This window comes from Gorilla gorilla, chromosome 17 (genome assembly GCF_029281585.2).
Source record: "Gorilla gorilla gorilla isolate KB3781 chromosome 17, NHGRI_mGorGor1-v2.1_pri, whole genome shotgun sequence".
NCBI classification, from domain to species: Eukaryota; Metazoa; Chordata; class Mammalia; order Primates; family Hominidae; genus Gorilla; species Gorilla gorilla.
This window is the reverse complement of record NC_073241.2, coordinates 78,391,865-78,415,074: the sequence shown is the minus strand read 5'-3', so window position 1 is coordinate 78,415,074 and position 23,210 is coordinate 78,391,865. Positions and strand designations below refer to the sequence as shown.

Sequence of the window (23,210 nt, the reverse complement as noted above, 5' to 3'; positions counted from 1 at the left end):
TTATGTCACTACTACCACTGACATCCAGCCAATGCAAGCTAGTAGGGCTGCCCTGGTTGTGCTCAACCTGCATCCACTAGGACTAGCAGTGCCAACTAGTTGTTAAATATTTGGAATTTCACGCCTGGGTATAACCAGAAAGGAAACTATTCTTAACGTCATAAAAATGGTATTTATGTTGAGGTTTATAGGGATTCTTTATATTGAAATTTTAATAACTTTATTTATTTGTTTACTTTTGAGACAGAGTCTCACTCTGTCACCCAGGCTGGAGTGCAGTAGGCAATCTCAGCTCACTGCAACCTCCGCCTGCTGGGTTCAAGTGATTCTCCTGTCTCAGCCTCCTGAGTAGCTGGGATTACAGGTGTGTGCCACCACACCCAGCTAATTTTTTTGTATATTTAGTAGAGGGGAGGTTTCACCATGTGAGCCAGTATGGTCTCGATCTCTTGACCTCATGATCTGCCTGCCTCAGCCTCCCAAAGTGCTGGGATTACAGGCGTGAGCCACCGTGCCTGGCCTAATAACTTATTTAGAGTGTTACATATTAAAGTAAATATTGACAGAAAATTATAATTAGCCACTCTTTAAACTTATTTCTGAATTATGTTATTCATTTTTGTTTTTCAAAATAGTTGTACATTAAAATACAGAAGATTCTTTCTAGCCTGGCAGTCCAGCCAAATACGATATCATGTAAAATGTGTTTGCTGTAACCTCCCACAGTATATTGTTGGTCAATTTGAGTAATGCTAGAAATGATATGTTCTTGTCATTTAATTTATAAATCTGCAACTGAATATAATCTATAAAAGATGACATTAGAATTTGTCACAGAAACAATGTCAGAGAAGTTTGGTAAAATACCCAATAACTCTAAAAATAAGAGGGTTAGTGTAACTCTTAAAGAGCCTTTAGTCAGAGTCATGCAAAGTAAAAACTAATGTAGAACATGCTTATTAATATAAAGTTTCTTTTTTTTTTTTTTTGAGACAGGGTCTCACGCTGTTGCCCAGGCTGGAGTGCAGTGGCATGGTCATAGCTCACTGCAGCCTCAAACCCCTGAACTCAGGCAATCCTCCTGCCTCAGCCTCTCGAGTAACTGAGACTATAGGCATGCACCACCACATCACACCTAGCTAATTTTTAAGTTTTTTATAGAGATGGGGTCTTGCTCAGTTGCCCAAACTGCTTTTGACTCCTGGCCTCAAGTGATCCTCCTGCCTCAGTCTCCCCAAATGGTAGAATTACAGATGTGAGCCGCTGTACCTAGCCTCAAGTTTCTATTTTATACTTTCCCTGACTTGGGAATAAAATAAATAGTCAGTATTTTAGCCTGGGTTTAAAGTAGCAGGTGCCCAGTTAGGAGTTGGGTGTATCACCCTGTTTGTTTCAGCAAATTACTTATTTAAACATTGAGAACAAACTCTCAATGTGTTTGAAAGCAGAAATTGTAAGCTATCTGTAGATAATTTTTGAAGTATAAGTTTCATATATCAGCACTTATACTTAGCATAAGTGAGTGTATAAAATATATATGAACATAAAATTCTACAGAAAGCTAATATTTTGACTTGATTATATTTCTAAAGTAGTCATACCATTTCATTGGGTTGCCCTTAAATGACCGTGAGAGAGAATTCTGAAGCTTGAAGTCTCTTCCTTCTATACTAATTCAAATACCAAAATGAGAAGCAAATATAATTCAGAGGACTTCTGGTCAAGATTATCTTGTTAGTTCCAAATTTGAAGTCTCATCTCCTCCCCTTTGCTTCAAAAACATAACAATGATAGATGAATCATAAAAAGAAAACATTTTAAACACATAGCCAAATCCCAAAATGAGACAGCTATTTCTTGATGGAACAGAAGCAGAAAAAGCAGTCAGAACAGTGAGCCTGCTGAGCTGGAAGGAGGAGAAGTGGTTGGGAGCTCAGCTACTGTAGGCCAGACACTAGTGCCAGATTCCCTGCTAGAAATTAGGAGCTGGAATAGATTCTTTATTGAAATAAAGAGCCTGAATGAATGGGCTAATAATAACAGTTAAATTATATGTCTAGGGAGGCAAGAGTACACAGAAACAGCCTCACCATGGGATCTTGAAACAAACTGATACTGGTATGGTGATAAACCCGGCCAGTACTGTCTTTAGTATGATTGCAGGGCAGGAGCACTGAGGCACCAATTATGAGACCTGGTTTCAGTCTGAGACTCTAGGAAGCCACCACATAACCTATAGATTTGGAAGTATTAAGCCATATTAGATAAGCTTGCATAACAAAATACATGCGGAAATTAACAATAGAAAGATAACAGTCATGATAATAATTAAGGTAAATTTATCCAAATAAAATTAAAAACTAATAGAATAATTTTGAAAATACTTTGAGCAGCCTCAAAGATAAATGAACAATATTCATAAAAAAGAATAAATAGGAAATAAAAACAGAAATAAGTAAGAACATGACTGTGAGAGAGAACTAGTTAACTAGAAAGCTTAAAATGAAAAATATAGTCATTAAAATTCAAAGCTCAGTAAGCAACAGTGATCTATACTGGACACTATCAAAGAGAGTTAATAAATTGGAAGATAATAATTAGAAAAGATTATCCAAGTTATCTTTATGGAAGAGAGTAGGTTGTCAGGTCAAAATGCACTCCGAATATACTGAGCAAGATGAATAAAAATAAGCCAATACCTAGACTTGTGGTTGTGATGCTGAAGAATATAAAGCAGCGGTCCCCAGCCTTTTTGGCACCAGGGACCCGGTTTTGTGGAAGACAGTTTTTCCATGGACTGGTTGATGGTTTCAGGATGATTCAAGTGCATAACATTTATTGTGCACTTTGTTTCTATTATTATTACATTGTAATATATAATGAAATAATTATACAACTCACTATAATGTGGAATCGAGGGGAGCACTGAGCTTGTTAATCTGTATTTGCAGCTGCTCCCCAGCATTAGCATCACCTCCTCAGTTCCACCTCAGATCATCAGGCATTAGATTCCTGTAAGGAGTGTGCAACCCAGATCCCTCACACGTGCAGTTCACAAGAGGGTTCGCACTCCCATTCAGGGAAATGGTCACTAAGGTAGTAACAGTGTATTTCTCTATATCTTTCAGGTAGTGAGTTTTAAAAAGAACAAGTATGCCTGCTGTTGGTGAGAAAATGGTAGAAAGGGCCTTCCTACATTGCTAGTTTAAGTGTATTGTCATCACCCTAAACAATCTGATGGCATCTATTAACTTTACAAATACAGCCTTTTCAGCAATCCCTCTCCTGGAATCTATCCCAGAGACGTAAAAGTACCCATATATAACACATCTACCAGGAGGCTTATTAGCCTTATTCATAGAAACAAGGAAACTGGATATACATTGGATGTCCATCAGCAGAATGTTATGATATATTTTACATGTTTTATATATATATGCTATAAACCTATAATACATCTCTACTATTTTTACTTTAGAAGTCAGCTCTCTTTTAGAATGATTAAAAATAAAAATATCTCGCTTCCGTTGTGGACATCTACATTTCTGTCTGGCTTCATATTTCTTCTGCCTGAAGAAATACCTTTAATATTTTGTATAGTGCAGGTAATAAATTATCTCAACTTATTTTTATCTGAAAAAGTCTTTTTTTGACCTTCATATTTGAAAGATATTTTTGCTGTGTATGGGATACTTGGCTGTTATTTCAGTGCTTTAATGATGCCACTACATTTAGGTTGGACTGCATCGTTTCTCCTAAGTCAGCTGTCATTCTTATCGTTGTGCCTCTGTATTTAATGTGTGTGAGTTTTTTTGTTTTGTTTTGTTTTTAGCTGTCCTCAAGATTTTCTCTTTGTCTTGGTCTTTAATAATTTGAATTTGATGGATCTAAGTACATGGGTTCTTTTGGTTTTTGTTTGGGGGTGGAGTGACCATGGGTATTTTCTGACGTGCTTGAATCTGTTTGATTTTTTTTCATTATTTATAGGAAATGCTCAGTCATTGTCTCTTTGAATATCTCTTTTGTCCCCTTCTTTTTCTCTTTTCCTTCTGGGAGTCAATTACATGTATATTAATGCATTTCATATTATTTTACAGCCCTTGTTGGATTCTCTGTCTTTTTTTCTTACTCTTTTTTTCTCTTTGTAGGGTTAGTTTGTGCAATTTCTGTTAACCTGCCTTCAAGTTTGCAATTCATTCCCAAGCTCTGTCCAGTCTATTATTGAAACCTATTTAAGGCATTCTTCACTGCAGTCACCACATTTTACAAAATTTCTAGCATTACCATTGGTCTCTTTCTTATAGTTTTTAACTCTGCTGAGATTCCCAATCAATTCAAACAAATTTTGTAGATCACAGTTCTTTTATATTCCCTCTTTGATATTTTCAGAATGTTTTATCTCTGTGTCATATTCTGCTGATGACTTTGTTCAACATGGATTCTTTTACTTACTTTTTTGTGTGTTTCATACATTTCAGTTGAATGTTAGACATTGTATTTAAGAAAACAGAGGCAAAGGCTGGGTTCAGTGGCTCACCTATAAAATCCCAGCACTTTGGGAGGCTTAGATGGGAGAATTGCTTGAATCCAGGAATTCAAGGCTGCAGTGAGCTAGGGTTGCACCACTGCACTCCAGCCTAGGTGACAGAGTGAGACCCTGAGTCAAAAAAAAATTAAGAAAGACAGAGGTAAATTGTATGGAAATAGGCATCTCTTAAGCAGGGGAAGTAAACTTTTCATCTTTTAAGCAGGGGAAGTACACTTTTTCTGTAAAGAGCCAGATAGTCAATATTTTTTATTTTATAGGCCAGATAGTCTCTGAAGTCTACTTTACCTGATACTCATATAAGTCAGTCCTCCATATTTTGAGTGACACATGCACAGATTAAACCAACGCAGATTGAAAGTACATACAGTTGGCCCTTCATATCCTCGGATTCCACATCCACAGATTTAAAAAATCTGTGGATGGAGTGAGCAACTGTAGTATGCCACTTTGTATAAGGGACTTGAGCATCTGCAGATTTTTGGTATTTCCGAGCCAGGGGGATGTCCTGGAACCAATCCCTTAAAGATATGGTATACTGTATAGCCACTCCTGCTTTCTTTTGACTTACATTTGTGTAGGTATCTTCTTCCATCCTTTTACTTTCAACCTAACTATATTAGAAGTTTCTCATAGATAGCATATAGTTGGTTGGTGTGCTTTTAATCCACTCTGCCAATCCTCGGATTTTAACTATTGTGGACTATTTGCAATTAATGTAGTTATTAATGTGTAACTACCATTTTACTTTCTGTTTTTAGTTGGTTTCCCTTTTTCATTTGCATTTTTTCTGCCTTCCTGTATGGAAATTTTTTTAGAATCCCATTTTGATATATCTCTAGTTCTTTTTTTCTTTTTCTTTTCTTTCTTTTTTTTTTTTTTTTTTTTTTTTGAGGCAGGGTCTGGCTCAGTCACTCAGGCTGGAATGCAGTGGAGCAATCTCAACTCACTGCAACTTCCACCTCTCAGGCTTAAGCCATCCTTCCCCCTCAGCCTCCCAAGTAGCTGAGGCTACAAATGTGTGCCACCACGCCTGGCTAATTTTTGTGTACATGGGGTTTCGTCATGTTGCCCAGGCTGGTCTCGAACTCCTGAGCTCAAGTGATCTGCCCACCTTGGCCTCCCAAAGTGCTGGGATTACAGGCATGAGCCACCGCACCCAGCCTTGATATATCTATAGTATTTTTGTTTCTCAGGTAGATTTGCTCTAGACATTACATTATATGTACATAGCTTATCGCAGTCTAGTTGTGTTGATATTTTACCAGTTCAAGTGAGATGTAGAAACCTTTGTCCTTTTAAATCCCTTACCCACCTTTGTTGATAATTGTTTTAGATATTCCTTTACATACATTGAGAACCACATCAATGTTATAATTTTTGCTTCAACTGTCAAATATATTATGGAAAACTGAAGACGAGAGGAAAGTCTGTTGTATATACCCATGTGCTTGCTCTTTCCATTGCCCTTTTCTTCCAAGAGGTTTGCTGATTGCTTACTTTGAGCTTTACTGTTTGGCAACTATTTTATGTTCAGATTCCCAAAGACTATTCATTATGAGGAAACAGTGATAAAATCATAGTCTGTTTATCTGAAATACAAAGACTGAAATGACAGTGTAGAGAAATGAAGTCATCTTCTGAATTAGGCATTTTTCTTGGAATGGGTACAACCCTACCACTACTCTACATCATGGAAGTCTTAACAATTTAGGGTAATACAATAATGAGAATACCAATATGGATCTATTAAATGAGGAGCTGAGTAAGCTCCAAATTTCCCTCTAGATTGGTAAGTCTATAATTTATTATATGAAATTCCTAATTATTACCATACTAAGTTCAAAAGATTTTAACCCAAATCCTTTAGTAACTGATAAACCTCATTCTTAAGATTCTTGACAGAAATAATCTTGATGAGCTTCTCTTCATGATATTTCCAATGCTGTTATAGTTTTGAGGCAATTACTCTTATTTTCATTAATTCTATTGCAAGGAGGAAAAGACTGACTCTGTGTTGGGATTTCTTTTCTCTATAAGGCACAAGACCTAAATGTCATTGAAGAAGTGATTCGAATGATGTTAGAGATCATCAACTCCTGCCTGACAAATTCCCTTCACCACAACCCAAACTTGGTATACGCCCTGCTTTACAAACGCGATCTCTTTGAACAATTTCGAACTCATCCTTCATTTCAGGATATAATGCAAAATATTGATCTGGTGAGTGTAAATGAAGACATTTATTATGATTCTTTTTTAAGTATTAAAGCAGAGAATGTTTAATAAGCCTTGGTAAGAACTATAATAGTAAGAGTTTCGTCTTTCAACATTAACTGTATTTGCAGTCTATTTTGCTATAATAGTTGTAGTAATCTGTGTGTGTATTGTATATACACACACATACATATTTAATACAATTGAAGTCATACTTCATACAGTTTTTTATTCTGCCTTTTTTACTTTACACTTAGACCATGAGCATTTTTCTGTGGTATTATCAATTCTTTGAAAGTCTCACATTTTAATTTCTATCTAGCCCATGTTTGTGTCCTAAAATATATATAACTATTATCCCATTTTTGCTCATTTATTTCCAGTGTTTTATTATAATGAATGAAAAGTTTATAAATAAGTCTTATCTCAAATTTTAAAATTATATTTTTGATATGGTTTTAAAGCTGGAATTTTACTAGTTTTTACTGTCAAAAGGTATCTTTATTTTCAAGACTCAACACAGGTTGCCAAATTGCTTTCCAGAAAAACTATAGAATTTATGCCTGTGGGCCGGGCGTGGTGGCTGATGCCTATAATCCCAGCTACTTGAGAGGCTGAGGCAGGAGAATCGCTTGAACCGAGGAAATAGAGGTTGCAGTGAGCCGAGATCACACCATTGTACTCCGGCCTGGGCAACGAGAGTAAAACTCCGAGTCACAAAAAAAAAAAAAAAAAAGGCTGGGCACAGTGGCTCATGCCTGTAATCCCAGCACTTTGGGAGGCTGAGATGGGCAGATCACGAGGTCAGGAGATCGAGACCATCCTGGCTAACACGGCGAAACCAACCCCATCTCTGCTAAAGCTACTATAATATATGTTCCATCAACACAAAGTAGTAAACAAAGAAAGACGAAGACAAAGGAGCCAGGCTTAACCAAAAGAGAGCACTGAAGGCAGTTCCCAAGAATACACTGTAGTGTGTAGAACCAGCGCACAGTGGGTGTGGCAGGTAGCAGGTCTCCATAGAAAGAGCGGATTTGAGAATGTTACTTATCTGTTTGACTATTTAGAGAGGAGTTTTAGAGTTCTGTTAAAAAGTTTGTAGCTGTGTTAGAGATTGGATATTTGCAACATACAACCAAGAAAAGTCTAGAATCTAGAATATAACAATAAAATATATATTAATAATAGATAAATAACTAAATAGAAAAACTAACAAGAATCGAACAGGCACTCCCAAAAGAGGAACTCTAAATGACTAATAAAGATATGAAACACATAGGATGTATTAACTGCTGGATACTCTGGAATCTACACAATTAAATGTGAGTTTAACCTACAGTTGAGTATACTGTTGCAAATCCATTCATTGATTTTCATGGCTTTTTCATGATTGCTGGTAAACAGAAATTAATATTAAAACTCTTCTGTCAGCTTAATTTCATTGGCTTTCCTTAAGCTGCTTCAACTATATACCTAACGGTTGCAGCTATAGCAAAATATTTTGCCATGGACACTCTTGTCATTTTCCTAAACTTATATCGACATCATTTAGGTATCATTAACAGAACTGGGGAATTTGGGTATAGTTGCCATCAGTGCAATCAAGATAAAGCAGAAACACCATTTCACACAAGGATGTTTATTTTAAGAATCAAACTTTGACATTTTAAGGGAAATCTTTATGAACCAGGACTCTGTGTAGCTTCACTGATATTTAGGATGTGTGTGAGAGCATCCTTAGCAACTTCTCGATTATTTCATCTCTGGCCCCATGTCCTTCTTGTTAACTCTGAGTTTTAATTAAGAAGTATTGGTGGTGTTAATAAGATCTCTTTAAAATTGAGAAGTGTCAGTGTTAATAAGATTATGAAACAAAGTTTTGCCTAAGGAACACCTATCACGAGTTAACTCCGTCTTCTTTTATGGGATAGATTATTTTTGACAACATGGTAAATTGTGGTTTATAGTCTAAGAATTCCTGTTAGTTTTATGCTTTGATAGAAGATGAGAATGCAAAAGTACCAGTTATTAAGGAAAGTAAAGAGTCCATGGGGGCTGAGGGGTATCTCATGGGAGAATGCCATCCCTGCTGTCATCTCAGCTCTCAAAGAAACTATCTGGAACTCAAGCAGGGCCTTTATCCATTCCTCTTAACAGTTATTCCTGCAAGCAGTCTTAAGGATTATAACATTCAGTAGAAATCGTTCTCTGTATGAAGGCAACTTTATAGGCTAGCTGTTTACTTACTTCTGAAAAGCTTTTTCTAACATATTATTCATGAATTTGTCCAAATTCATTTCTATTTCCTCCCAGTAGTATTTTTGGAGGTAAAATACTGAGTTTAAGACTCATTATGCTTGTGGGTAAAGGTTTCACAAAACTCTTTCCCCTTTTACATGAGAAATCGGCCTTGGGTTAAGATGCTTCTAGCTCAGTTCTCTAGAAATCTAATGGAGGTAGAATGTCAGTTGTGTTACCAAGCAACACTGCTATGATAAAATGATGATGTGATAAAATGACATTTGATTGGTAAGCTGAGTCATTACTTGGAGGACTATGAATGAACTACAAATACTTGATGAGAAGCCATCACTTTGGGCTTCTCCAAATGAGAGAATTCTTATAACTGGGCATGTCCTTTACAAGGACGTAGAAGCTGAGACTGTCACAAGGATATTGGTTTCTATTTGAGACATGGTTTCTAAGGCAGGGTGGCTATTGCATCTACCTACAGTAGTCTCATTCTCTTGCATCTGAGCTGTCATTTGAAGGGTCAAAGACTAGCCCAAAAACTGCTATAAGGATTCCCAAGGGAAAAAAAAAACCTGTGAGACTATGCTGTTGGCATGCTACTTTTCCTATCCTTCTATCTTTTTAAAATTAATCTGATGCAAAGTGTGGCCTTTTATAGTCTTGAGACTCTTGATGTCTAATATTTCGTCTAAGAATATCACCCAAGAATGGGCACTGTAATACTAAAATAGTATTTTCTTACATTTGTTTATTAATGTATCTCTTTCAAGCTCCAGGAGATATTCCTGGTTTTCCAAGATTTATTCAGATCTTTACATTCTAGAAATATCCAACATGTCCATTTTCAGTCTTCATGTTTCTAAACTGTGTCATCCCATTCATTTCAGTCTGCCCTTGTGGCAGTCCTCTATCCCATCTGTTCTAACTTTTACCTTTCTCTCTGGACCTCCCTCATTCCAATTTCTTTTTTCATTCCTTCCTATCTTTTTTCCTTTAAAAAAATGTTTAAAGATAGTCACCTGAACTATGGACTATGTATGTCCGGTAATATACACCTGCAGTAAATGGGAGAGAAATAATCTCTAATTCCCAGTACCTTTCATTGTGATAGGCAATATTTTCTTTGTATTCCTGACAAAAGACTAAACCAGAGATTTTTTTTTTCCCTGTGGTCATAGCTGCAGTAGCTGCAATATTACACATCATTTGGAGTATTTAGCTTTAACATTTTATTTAAACCACATCAAAAGCCATTTGCTTCTTTTCTAATCATCACTAGCTTTTATTGCATACTTGCTAAGCACTTACATGCAATAACTTACTTAATCCTCATTAAAAAATAAACCATGAGGTATATTTCATTTTAGCCCTCAATTTACAGATAAAGAAACCAAGTTAGAAAGATTAATTAACTTGTTTACTGTCACACATTCAGAAAGTGATACAGCCAGAACTTAAACCCAGAGTTTGATGATAAGGACTATGTTTGTAATAATTCTGCCTAACCACTATACACATTCACTAAATGCTCCCACAGTTGCCTATGAAACCATCTGATCATATCCACAAACCTAATTACTTTCTCTTTCAAAATCAGTTCTAATGATGTCAAATCGGTCTTTATTCCATCAGTGGTGCAAGGAGGAACATTCTTAGTAACCAGGCAATTGATAACCTTAAAAATGTCTCTGAGAGCCAGGCGTGGTGGTGCACTGTTATCCCAGCTGCTCAGGAGACTGAGTCAGGAGAATCTCTTGAGCCCAGAAATTCAAGACCATCTCTTAAACACACACACACACACACACACGAAAGAAAAAGAAAAAAAAAAGTCTCTGAAAGACCATATTAATTTTTTTTAATCAGGACACACAGAACCATGCAAAGAATTTAAACTACATCCATTTGAAACACATTCTCGTTTGGAAGAAGTGAAAAGCAGAGTGGAGGTAAGGAAGTAGAAAGGACCTCACTGTAAGTACACAGTATAGAACCATATAAAAATAAAAGCAGGATGTTAAGTTGGACTTATACCCAGTGCTCACTTTTCTGTCATTGTCGGAAGAATGGGCCACTTATTTACACTTCACCTGTATTCAGTGAAAACTGCATTCTCAGGCTAAACATTTGACTATATGCTGTTATGCAGTTCTTAAAACCACATAAACAAATGCCTAAACAGTTTTAAGTACACCTTCTAAATGATGGGAATGAAGCTTGAGTGCCTCATGTATATGACCTCTTTTACCATCCTTAATCCATGTGAGCTAGGATTATCATCCCACTTTACAGATAAGAAAATCAAGATGCTGAGAGGTTTCTCAGATGCTATTAATATACAGTCCTGCCTAAGGATCATTGTCTTGGATAGTTATCACATGTCATTGCAGGGGGCTTTATGTCATTGGCCTTTTCGCCATCCCTAGGAGGAAGGGAGAGAAGGGAAATAGTAGGCTTGAGATCACTTAGCTAGCAAGTCAGTCAACCAGGCCCTGAATCCAGGTTCTCATTCTATTAAATCCCGTGTTTTCAGCATTCACTTGGATAAACCTAATTAAGATTCCAAATGAGCAGGTTTTCCAACAACTTTTTGTTGAATACTATCATCCAAAATAGTGCTGGGCACACTGGAAATTCATTTAAAAAACATTTTAAACTCCTTTTACATATTTTGAAAAGATGCTGTGATAAAGATATAAATAACATCTCTACTGTGTGCCTTTTTCAGTACTTTACCTTCCCCATCTATCCCCCAAAGATCCCTGAAATTTTGGCTTAAACAAGCTTTTGCTACTTTCTTCTTTCATAGAGTTAACCTTCAAAAGTTAACTCTGTGAAAGACTGTAGAAGAAAAAAGTTGGTGGAGGAGACGAATCTACTGTTATTTTTAGTGGGCAGGGAGTTGAGAGTTGATTATTTTTGGTTAAGACATTTAGCAGCACTCAGTATCTCAGAAGACAGAAGTGGCTAACCTTGGAGCACTTTTAACGTCTGCAGAAGGAATTAGATAGATGTTTTTCAAGTGCCCACATTTTTATTACACACTGGTGCCTATCTCTCCCATCTAAAACATAAGGTGATATGATCAGGCTGAATTAAGCAGCAAGACAAGGTAGAATATGACACCAAACAAGAGAGAACATAAAATAAATTGTCTGGTTACCTAAGAAATGGCTGAATATGAGTAGAGGACAGATGCAATGAACTATAACCATTGTATAGTAAGGTAAAGGCAAGAAATCTTGTTATCTCTGGACAGTGTAGAATTCACATTAGATCTTGTGTATTTCCAGACCTGACCATCCTTATCAAGCTCTAAACTAGCACATTAGGCTACTGACTTGACAGTCCCACAATTGTTAAACAAGGTTAAATCATAATTCTTGATTTTCTGCAAAAACCAATGCAATATAAAATATTTTCTTCTATAGTCTTTCTTACCCCAATATATGACATCAATATCTACCCAGTTGCTTAAGGAAAAAAAAAAGAGTAAGAAAGGAGAATAATGAGAGCTCGTTAGAATACGGGCAGGAGATTGCAGATTTAAAGACTGTAATCAGGTGCGTTTGAGCCAAAACTTGAAGCAGGTAGAGAGTGAGCTATGCAGCTATCTGGGGACAGAGCACTCTAGGCACAGAGAATAGTGGGTGGGACGGAGTTATGGGGAACTGGCTGGGAAGGTGGAGTGAACATTCTGTGATAATGAGGGGCAGATGGTTACAGGGTATGCATATTTGTCAAAACTGGTTGAACTGTACCATTAAAATGAGTATGTTTATTTTATTGTATGAAATTGTACCTCAGTAAATTTACTACTAAAAAATAAATTCCCTACAGTGGACTTCTGCTTAGGATATAGAAAGCTAGGAAGAGTTCTACCCTAACAAAGAGAAAAAGAGGTAAACTACAAAATCATAACTTTTCTTGAACCTATCAATGAGCTGAGGTCACAGGCAACCAAGTAGTCTAGATCCCAAGGAGGGGTCATCGGCCCACCCACCCCTCAAGTTGAGGTGAGACACCAGGACTGGATCACCTGTGGCAGAGCACAGGGGTAGGCAGCCACCATACAAGTGGGTAAAAAGAAATCAGATGCAATTTTAATAACTTGCTAAAGGTTGAGTGTGGAGTAGCATGACATTACAGAACACCCAGGAGACCCAAGCACCAGAGGAATTTGCACTCACAGGCTGTTTTCCACTGAGACTGAGGGCACAGCAGGAAGCCAGAGAGCCTCCCAAGGTGATGTACCAATAGAAAAATGCGTAGCATCATTCCCCTGCCAGACCTTTCTTTCATATGGTGCAAAAGCCTTAGATTGCTGGCAGGGGTGGGGGTGCGGAGGGGAGGGGAGTGCAGAGGCAGGCACCAAACCTTGTTGCCCTCGGGGCATAGGTAGAGACCCATTATTGCACGTAAAAGATAAAACAAAAAACTCTCTACTTCTGGGTAAAGGGCAGGAAACTGTCGCAGCCCCAGGGTTCTATAAGAGTACCATTAGAAGTATCCTACCAACAACTCATCACAGATACAGGGCAAAGTCTGGCTGCCATCGGAAGAAAGGGAAGAGAAAGCTAAGAAAGCCTTATGCCCTAGGCCCAGGCATAGAGAGCCCCATTTAAGACTGAGGTCTTAGGACAGCACGTAGAGAATCCCCTACCTTCTGCCACCAGCCTAGCAAGTACTGAGTAACAAGCAGCAGCATCTGCTGCTGGGAAAGATCAAGGGCATGGATACAGACCCTGCTCTGGGACCCAGGTATGCAGAGCTCACTGAAAGCAGAACGTGGAGCATGAACGTTGAAAAACCTGTGGCACTTCAGATCCCAGCAAAGCACAAGGCATCATTAGAGGATGTGGTACACTGAAGGTAGCCACAGCAACAGCAAAACTCAAATTTAGCTCACCTTCTGAGTGAATCAGCTCAACCTCCAAGCCTGACCTAAGAAGAGATGTGCCCTAATTTATCATAAATAGTATTTCTGTCAGTCTCTACAGTTCTACACATGATGTCTAACATTCAGCCAAGCATTATGAGACATGAAAAGGCAAGAAAAATATAATGGTGTCAACAGACAACAGACCCAGACTCAGTGATGACTCAGATGTTGGAACTGTCAGACTGGGACTGTAATTATGATTTATCAGTTTCAATGATCTGGTGTGAAGGTCAACTAAGTGGGACCCATCAGGTAAATGCAGCCCACAGCTTGCATTTGTACAGCCTGTGAAATAAGTATGTTTTTTACATTTTTAAAGGATTGTTTTTTAAAAAAAAAAAAAAGAATATGTTACAGAAACTATATTGGGACCCACAAAACTTAAAATATTTACTACCTGGTTCTTTATAGAAGACATATACCAACCTTTGTCCTGGGGGAAAAGGTGACAACATATATAAACAGTTCCAGAGAGAGATGGGAGCTGTAAGAAAAAATAAAATGGGAATGCTAGAAGTAAAAAACATGTGACAGACAAAGAATTGCTGTGACTGGCTCATTAGTGGGCTTGTGAAAAAAATCTGTGATCTTGAAGATAGGTCAGTAGAAATTATGCAAATAAATACAATAAGAAAAACATGTGAAAAATGAGAACCTATCATCCAAGAGCTATAGGATGACATCAGATGATTCAATATACATATAATTGGAGTCTCACAAGGAGAAGAGAGAAAGAACAGGTCAGAAGAAATATTTAAAGAGATAATAGCTGAGAATTTTCCAAAAATACTGACATCAAACCACAGATCCAGGAAGCCCAGAGAACCCCAATCAGGATAAATCCATTTTTTTAAAAGACATTGTATTTAAACATCTGAAAATCAAAGATAAAAGAAAAAACATAGTCTTGAATTCAGCCAGAGAAAAAAGAAACATTATATACAGAGGAACAAAGATAGTAACAGCAGTTTACTTGGCAGAACCTAGCTAGGCAAGTCAGATAATGAAGTGACATCTTTATAAGGCTAAAATGAAAAAAAAAAAATCTTACCCTCAAAAATGTCTTTAAAAACTGAATACAAAATAATGACATTTCAAACAAAACTGAGAGAACTTATTGCTAGTGTGTACTATAGACTAGTTAATGGAAGTTATTCAAACAGAAGAACTATCATATCTGATAGCAACTTGGATCTACAAAAAGAAATTAAGAGCTCCAAAAATAGCAAAAATAAAGGTAAACATAAAAAGCTTTTTCTTATGTTGATTCACTGTATAAAATAATTGACTGTTGGAAGAAGAGGTCCTCAAACTTTTTCTGTAAGTGATCAGATTGTAAATATTTTAGTCTTCACAGGCCACATAGTCCCTATCACAATTATTCTACTCAACAATTGTAATTCAATGGCAGCCATAGACTATGTGTAAACAAGTGGGTATGGCTATGTTCCAATAAAACTTTATTTACAAAAACAGACAACAGGCCAGATTTGGCCCACAGGCTATAGGTTGCCAACCCATTTTGTCTAAAATAAAAATAGTAACAATGTATTGTAGGGTTTATAACATATAAAAGTAAGATGTGTGTCAGCAGTAGCACAAAGGATGAGAGGGAAGAATTGGAAGTTGACACATATCTGTGTTGGGAGATAATTTTCCACAGATTTCATCTTGAGAGCAAAGGCACTGACTCTCCTTTGCTCTAGATTATCTTTTCAAAGATGTTTGTATCTCCTTCTGGAGTAAAAGATAGGCATGGTTACTGACCACTCTAAGAGATTCGGGTTCCCTAAGCTCAGGGTTCTGTCCTTTAACATAATTTACTGCATGTGCAGGTGTTGTCTGACCCTTGTCACATAACCCTAAGCAAACTGGGGCTTGGGGAGCCAGTGTGGTAATGCAGATGCTCTGATCACTGCTATTGCTGTGACTAACAAACTTCCCTCCGTCTCTGACCCAGAAATATCTCTTCTTCCAGGATCCATGAACTATAGACTGGATAACTTGTTAACTCACAAGTAGGGTACCATTTCGCTTTTCACAGTTCTTCACAGTGTCAAGTAGTATAATATTATTTGAAGATAGACTGTGATAATTAAAGGTGTATAGTATAAACTCTAGGGCAACCACTAAAAAAAACATTAAAATAGAAATATAAGTAGTAAGTCAAAGATGAAGATAAAATAGAAATCATAAAATTATACCCAGTCCAAAGGCAGGCAGGAAAAGCAGAATAAATAATAGTGGAACAACAACAACAAAATAGTGGAACAACAACAACAAAAATCCATCCATGTATTTAAATCCATCCATGCCAATAATTAAATCAAATGCAAATAATCCTGATGCCTCAATTAAAAGACAGAAATTTTCAGATTGGATAAAAAGCAAGACCTAACTATGTGTTGTCTATAAGAAACCCACCTTAAACATAAAGAAATAGATTGGTTAAAAGCAAAAGGATAAAAGAACTTTTACTATGTAAGCATTAATAAAAAAAAAGGGTAGGATGACTATATTAATAGCAGACAAAGTAGACTTCAACAGAGGGAGCATTACCAGGGATAAAGAGGGACTCCATGTAATGATAAAGAAGTCAATTCACCAAGGAGACGTAACAACCATTAATGTGTATACAACAGAGCTTCGAAATGCATGAAATAAAAACTGATAGAATGGCAAGAAGACACAAACAAACCCATAATTGGAGAAGTCAACACTTCTTTCTCAGTAATTGATACAGCAAATAAACAGAAAATTTGTGATGATATAGAAGACCCAAACAATACTAACCACCAACTTGATGAGTTCACATTTATAAAACATACCACCCAACAACATCAGTGCACGTGAACCATTCTCTAAGACAGACCATGTATGGGGCCGTAAAACAAACCTCAGCAAATTTAAATGAGATGAGATCACTTAGAGTATATTCTTTGACCACAGTGAAATTAAACTATTGAATAGAAATCAGTAAGAAGAGCCAAGATGGCTGAATAGGAACAGCTCCAGTCTACAGCTCCCAGTGTGAGCGATGCAGAAGACGGGTGATTTCTGCATTTCCAACTGAGATACCAGGTTCATCTCACTGGGGAGTGCCGGAAAGTGGGTGCAGGACAGTAGGTGCAGCGCACTGCGCGTGAGCCAAAGCAGGGCGAGGCATTGCCTCACCCGGGAAGCACAAGGGGTCAGTGAATTCCCTTTCCTAGTCAAAGAAAGGGGTGACAGACGGCACCTGGAAAATCGGGTCACTCCCATCCTAATACTGTGCTTTTCCAACGGTCTTAGCAAATGGCACACCAGGAGATTATATCCCGTGCCTGGCTCGGAGGGTCCTACACCCATGGAGCCTCGCTCATTGCTAGCACAGCAGTCTGAGATCAAACTGCAAGGTGGCAGTGAGGCTGGGGGAGGGGCATCCGCCATTGCCGAGGCTTGAGTAGGTAAACAAAGTGGCCAGGAAGCTCGAACTGGGTGGAGCCCACCACAGCTCAAGGAGGCCTGCCTGCCTCTGTAGACTCCACGTCTTGGGGCAGGGCATTGCCAAACAAAAGGCAGCAGAATCCTCTGCAGACTTAAATGTCCCTGTCTGACAGCTTTGAAGAGAGTAGTGGTTCTCCCAGCACGCAGCTGGAGATCTGAGAATGGACAGACTGCCTCCTCAAGTGGGTCCCTGACCCCTGAGTAGCCTAACTGGGAGGCACCCCCCAGTAGGGGCAGACTGACACCTCACACGGCCGGGTACTCCTCTCAGACAAAACTTCTAGAGGAACAATCAGGCAGCAACATTTGCTGCTCACCAATATCTGCTGTTCTGCAGCCTCCGCTGCTGATACCCAGGCAAACAGGGTCTGGAGTGGACCTCCAGCAAACTCCAACAGACCTGCAGCTCAGGGTCCTGACTGTTAGAAGGAAAACTAACAAACAGAAAGGACATCCACACCAAAACCCCATCTGTACATGACCATCATCAAAGACCAAAGGTGGATAAAATCACAAAGATGGGGAAAAAACAGAGCAGAAAACCTGGAAACTCTAAAAATCAGAGTGCCTCTCCTCCTCCAAAGGAACGCAGCTCCTCACCAGCAACGGAACAAAGCTGGACGGAGAATGACTTTGAAGAGTTGAGAGAAGAAGGCTTCAGATGATCAAATTACTCTGAGCTAAAGGAGGAAGTTCGAACCCATGGCAAAGAAGTTAAAAACCTTGAAAAAAAATTAGACGAATGGCTAACTAGAATAACCAATGCACAGAAGTCCTTAAAGGACCTAATGGAGCTGAAAACCAAGGCACGAGAACTACGTGATGAATGCACAAGCCTCAGTAGCCGATTCGATCAACTGGAAGAAGGAGTATCAGTGATGGAAGATCAAATGAATGAAATGAAGCGAGAAGAGAAGTTTAGAGAAAAAAGAATAAAAAGAAACGAACAAAGCCTCCAAGAAATATGGGACTATGTGAAAAGACCAAATCTACGTCTGATTGGTGTACCTGAAAGTGATGGGGAGAATGGAACCAAGTTGGAAAACATTCTGCAGGATATTATCCAGGAGAACTTCCCCAATCTAGCAAGGCAGGCCAACATTCAGATTCAGGAAATACAGAGAATGCCACAAAGATACTCATGAAGAACAACAACTCCAAGACACGTAATTGTCAGATTCACCAAAGTTGCAATGAAGGAAAAAATGTTAAGGGCAGCCAGAGAGAAAGGTCGGGTTACCCACAAAGGGAAGCCCATCAGACTAACAGCGGATCTCTTGGCAGAAACTCTCCAAGCCAGAAGAGAGTGGGGGCCAATATTCAACATTCTTAAAGAAAAGAATTTTCAACCCAGAATTTCATATCCAGCCAAACTAAGCTTCATAAGTGAAGGAGAAATAAAATCCTTTACAGACAAGCAAATGCTGAGAGATTTTGTCACCACCAGGCCTGCCCTAAAAGAGCTCCTGGAGGAAGCACTAAACATAGGAAGGAACAACCGGTACCAGCCACTGCAAAAACTTGCCAAATTGTAAAGACCGTCGAGGCTGGGAAGAAACTGCATCAACTAACAAGCAAAATAACCAGCTAACATCATAATGACAGGATCAAATTCACACATAACAATATTAACCTTAAATGTAAATGGGCTAAATGCTCCAATTAAAAGACACAGACTGGCAAATTGGATAAAGAGTCAAGACCCATCAGTGTGCTGTATTCAGGAAACCCATCTCACATGCAGAGACACAAATAGGCTCAAAATAAAGGGATGGAGGAAGATCTACCAAGCAAATGGAAAACAAAAAAAGGCAGGGGTTGCAATCCTAGTGTCTGATAAAACAGACTTTAAACCAACAAAGATCAAAAGAGATAAAGAAGGCCATTACATAATGGTAAAGGGATCAATTCAACAAGAAGAGCTAACTATCCTAAATATATATGCACCCAATACAGGAGCACCCAGATTCATAAAGCAAGTCCTTAGAGACCTACAAAGAGACTTAGACTCCCACACAATAATAATGTGAGACTTTAACACCCCACTGTCAACATTAGACAGATCAACGAGACAGAAAGTTAACAAGGATATCCAGGAATTGAGCTCAGCTCTTAACCAAGTAGACCTAATTGACATCTACAGAACTCTCCACCCCAAATCAGCAGAATATACATTCTTCTCAGCACCACACCACACTTATTCCAAAATTGACCACTTAGTTGGAAGTAAAGCTCTCCTCAGCAAATGTAAAAGAACAGAAATTATAACAAACTGTCTCTCAGACCACAGTGCAGTCAAACTAGAACTCAGGATTAAGAAACTCACTCAAAACCGCTCAACTACATGGAAACTGAACAACCTGCTCCTGAATAACTACTGGATACATAACAAAATGAAGGCAGAAATAAAGATGTTCTTTGAAACCAAAGAGAACAAAGACACAACATACCAGAATCTCTGGGACACATTCAAAGCAGTGTGTAGAGGGAAATTTATAGCACTAAATGCCCACAAGAGAAAGCAGGAAAGATCTAAAATTGACACCCTAACATCACAATTAAAAGAACTAGAGAAGCAAGAGCAAACACATACAAAAGCTAGCAGAAGGCAAGAAGTGACTAAGATCACAGCAGAACTGAAGGAGATAGAGACACAAAAAACCCTTCAAAAAATCAGTGAATCCAGGAGCTGGTTTTTTGAAAAGATCAACAAAATTGATAGACTGCTAGCAAGACTAAATAAAGAAGAAAAGAGAGAAGAATCAAATAGATGCAATAAAAAATGATAAAGGGGATATTACCACCGATCCCACAGAAATACAAACTACCATCAGAGAATGCTATAAGCACCTCTATGCAAATAAACTAGAAAATCTAGAAGAAATGGATAAATTCCTGGACACACACCCTCCCAAGACTAAACCAGGAAGAAGTTGAATCTCTGAATAGACCAATAACAGGCTCTGAAATTGAGGCAATAATTAATAGCTTACCAACCAAAAAAAGTCCAGGACCAGATGGATTCACAGCTGAATTCTACCAGAGGTACAAAGAGGAGCTGGTACTATTCCTTCTGAAACTATTCCAATCAATAGAAAAAGAGGGAATCCTCCCTAACTCATTTTATGAGGCCAGCATCATTCTGATACCAAAGCCTGGTGGAGACACAACAAAAAAAGAGAATTTTAGACCAATATCCCTGATGAACATTGATGCAAAAATCCTAATAAAATACTGGCAAACCAAATCCAGCAGCACATCAAAAAGCTTATCCACCATGATCAAGTGGGCTTCATCCCTAGGATGCAAGACTGGTTCAACATACCAAATCAATAAACATAATCCAGCATATAAACAGAACCAATGACAAAAACCATATGATTATCTCAATAGATGCAGAAAAGGCCTTTGACAAAATTCAACAACACTTCATGCTAAAAACTCAATAAATTCAGTATTGATGGGACGTATCTCAAAATAATAAGAGCTATCTATGAAAGACCCACAGCCAATATCATACTGAATGGGCAAAAACTGGAAGCATTCCCTTTGAAAACTGGCACAGGACAGGGATGCCTTGTCTCACCACTCCTATTCAACATAGTATTGGAAGTTCTGGCCAGGGCAATCAGGCAGGGGAAGGAAATAAAGGGTACTCAATTAGGAAAAGAGGAAGTCAAATTGTCCCTGTTTGCAGATGACATGATTGTATATCTAGAAAACCCCATCGTCTCAGCCCAAAATCTCCTCAAGCTGATAAGCAACTTCAGCAAAGTCTCAGGATACAAAATCAATGTACAAAAATCACAAGCATTCTTATACACCAATAACAGACAAACAGAGAGCCAAATCCTGAGTGAACTCCCATTCACAATTGCTTCAAAGAGAATAAAATACCTAGGAATCCAACTTACAAGGGATGTGAAGGACCTCTTCAAGGAGAACTGCAAACTACTGCTCAATGAAATAAAAGAGGATACAAACAAATGGAAGAACATTCCATGCTCATGGGTAGGAAGAATCAATATTGTGAAAATGGCCATACTGCCCAAAGTAATTTATAGATTCAGTGCCATTCCCATCAAGCTACCAATGACCTTCTTCACAGAATTGGAAAAAACTACTTTAAAGATCATATGGAACCAAAAAAGAGCCCACATCGCCAAGTCAATCCTAAGCCAAAAGAACAAAGCTGGAGGCATCACACTACCTGACTTCAAACTATACTACAAGGCTACAGTAACCAAAACAGCATGGTACTGGTACCAAAACAGAGACATAGACCAATGGAACAGAACAGAGCCCTCAGAAATAATGCCACATATCTACAACCATCTGATCTTTGACAAACCTGACAAAAACAAGCAATGGGGAAAGGATTCCCTATTTAATAAATGGTGCTGGGAAAACTGGCTAGCCATATGTAGAAAGCTGAAACTGGATCCCTTCCTTATACCTTATACAAAAATTAATTCAAGATGGATTAAAGACTTAGATGTTAGACCTAAAACCATAAAAACCCTAGAAGAAAACCTAGGCAATACCATTCAGGACATAGGTAGGCATGGGCAAGGATTTCATGTCTAAAACACCAAAAGCAATGGCAACAAACGTTAAAATTGACAAATGGGATCTAATTAAACTAAAGAGCTTCTGGACAGCAAAAGAAACTACCATCAGAGTGAACAGGCAACCTACAGAATGGGAGAAAATTTTTGCAATCTACCCATCTGACAAGGGGCTAATATCCAGAATCTACAATGAACTCCAACAAATTTACAAGAAAAAAACAACCCCATCAAAAAGTGGGTGAAGGATATGAACAGACACTTCTCAAAAGAAGACATTTATGCAGCCAAAAGACACATGAAAAAATGCTCATCATCACTGGCCATCAGAGAAATGCAAGTCAAAACCACAATGAGATACCATCTCACACCAGTTAGAATGGCAATCATTAAAAAGTCAGGAAACAACAGGTGCTGGAGAGGATGTGGAGAAATAGGAACACTCTTACACTGTTGGTGGGACTTTAAACTAGTTCAACCATTGTGGAAGTCAGTGTGGCGATTCCTCAAGGATCTAGAACTAGAAATACCATTTGACCCAGCAATCCCATTACTGGATATATACCCAAAGGATTATAAATCATGCTGCTATAAAGACACATGCACACGTATGTTTATTGCAGCACTACTCACAATAGCAAAGACTTGGAACCAAGCCAAATGTCCAACAATGATAGACTGGATTAAGAAAATGTGGCACATATACACCATGGAATACTATGCGGCCATAAAAAAGGATGAGTTCATGTCCTTTGTAGGGACATGGATGAAGCTGGAAACCATCATTCTCAGCAAACTATCGCAAGGACAAAAAACCAAACACCACAAGTTCTCACTCAGGTGGGAATTGAACAATGAGAACACATGGAAACAGGAAGGGGAACGTCACACACTGGGGCCTGTTGTGGGGTTGGGGGAGAGGGGATGGATAGCATTTGGAGATACACCTAATGTTAAATGACGAGTTAGTGGGTGCAGCACACAAACATGGCACATGTATACATATGTAACTAACCTGCACATTGTGCACGTGTACCCTAAAACTTAAAGTATTAAAAAAAAAAATTAAGATATCTGGAAAATCTCCAAATACTTGGAAATTGAACAATACATCCATGTGTCAAAAAGAAGTTTACAAGGGAAACAGAACAAATTTAAAGTGAACATAAATGAAACTGTAACATGTCAAAATTTGTGG

The 23,210-nt window shown here is 38.2% G+C and overlaps 1 protein-coding gene across 9 annotated transcripts in view; it reads left to right on the top strand.

Annotated features, from left to right (window-relative positions):
• The window catches only part of DYM (dymeclin), a 410,032-nt gene that overhangs the window by 329,218 nt on the left and 57,604 nt on the right, over positions 1–23,210 (top strand). For all 9 annotated transcript variants that reach the window (XM_031003621.3, XM_031003623.3, XM_055368706.2 and 6 more), the window contains one exon: positions 6,587–6,769. In XM_031003621.3, coding sequence (XP_030859481.1) covers positions 6,587–6,769 — 183 coding nt within the window. The remainder of the gene's footprint in view (positions 1–6,586; positions 6,770–23,210) is intronic.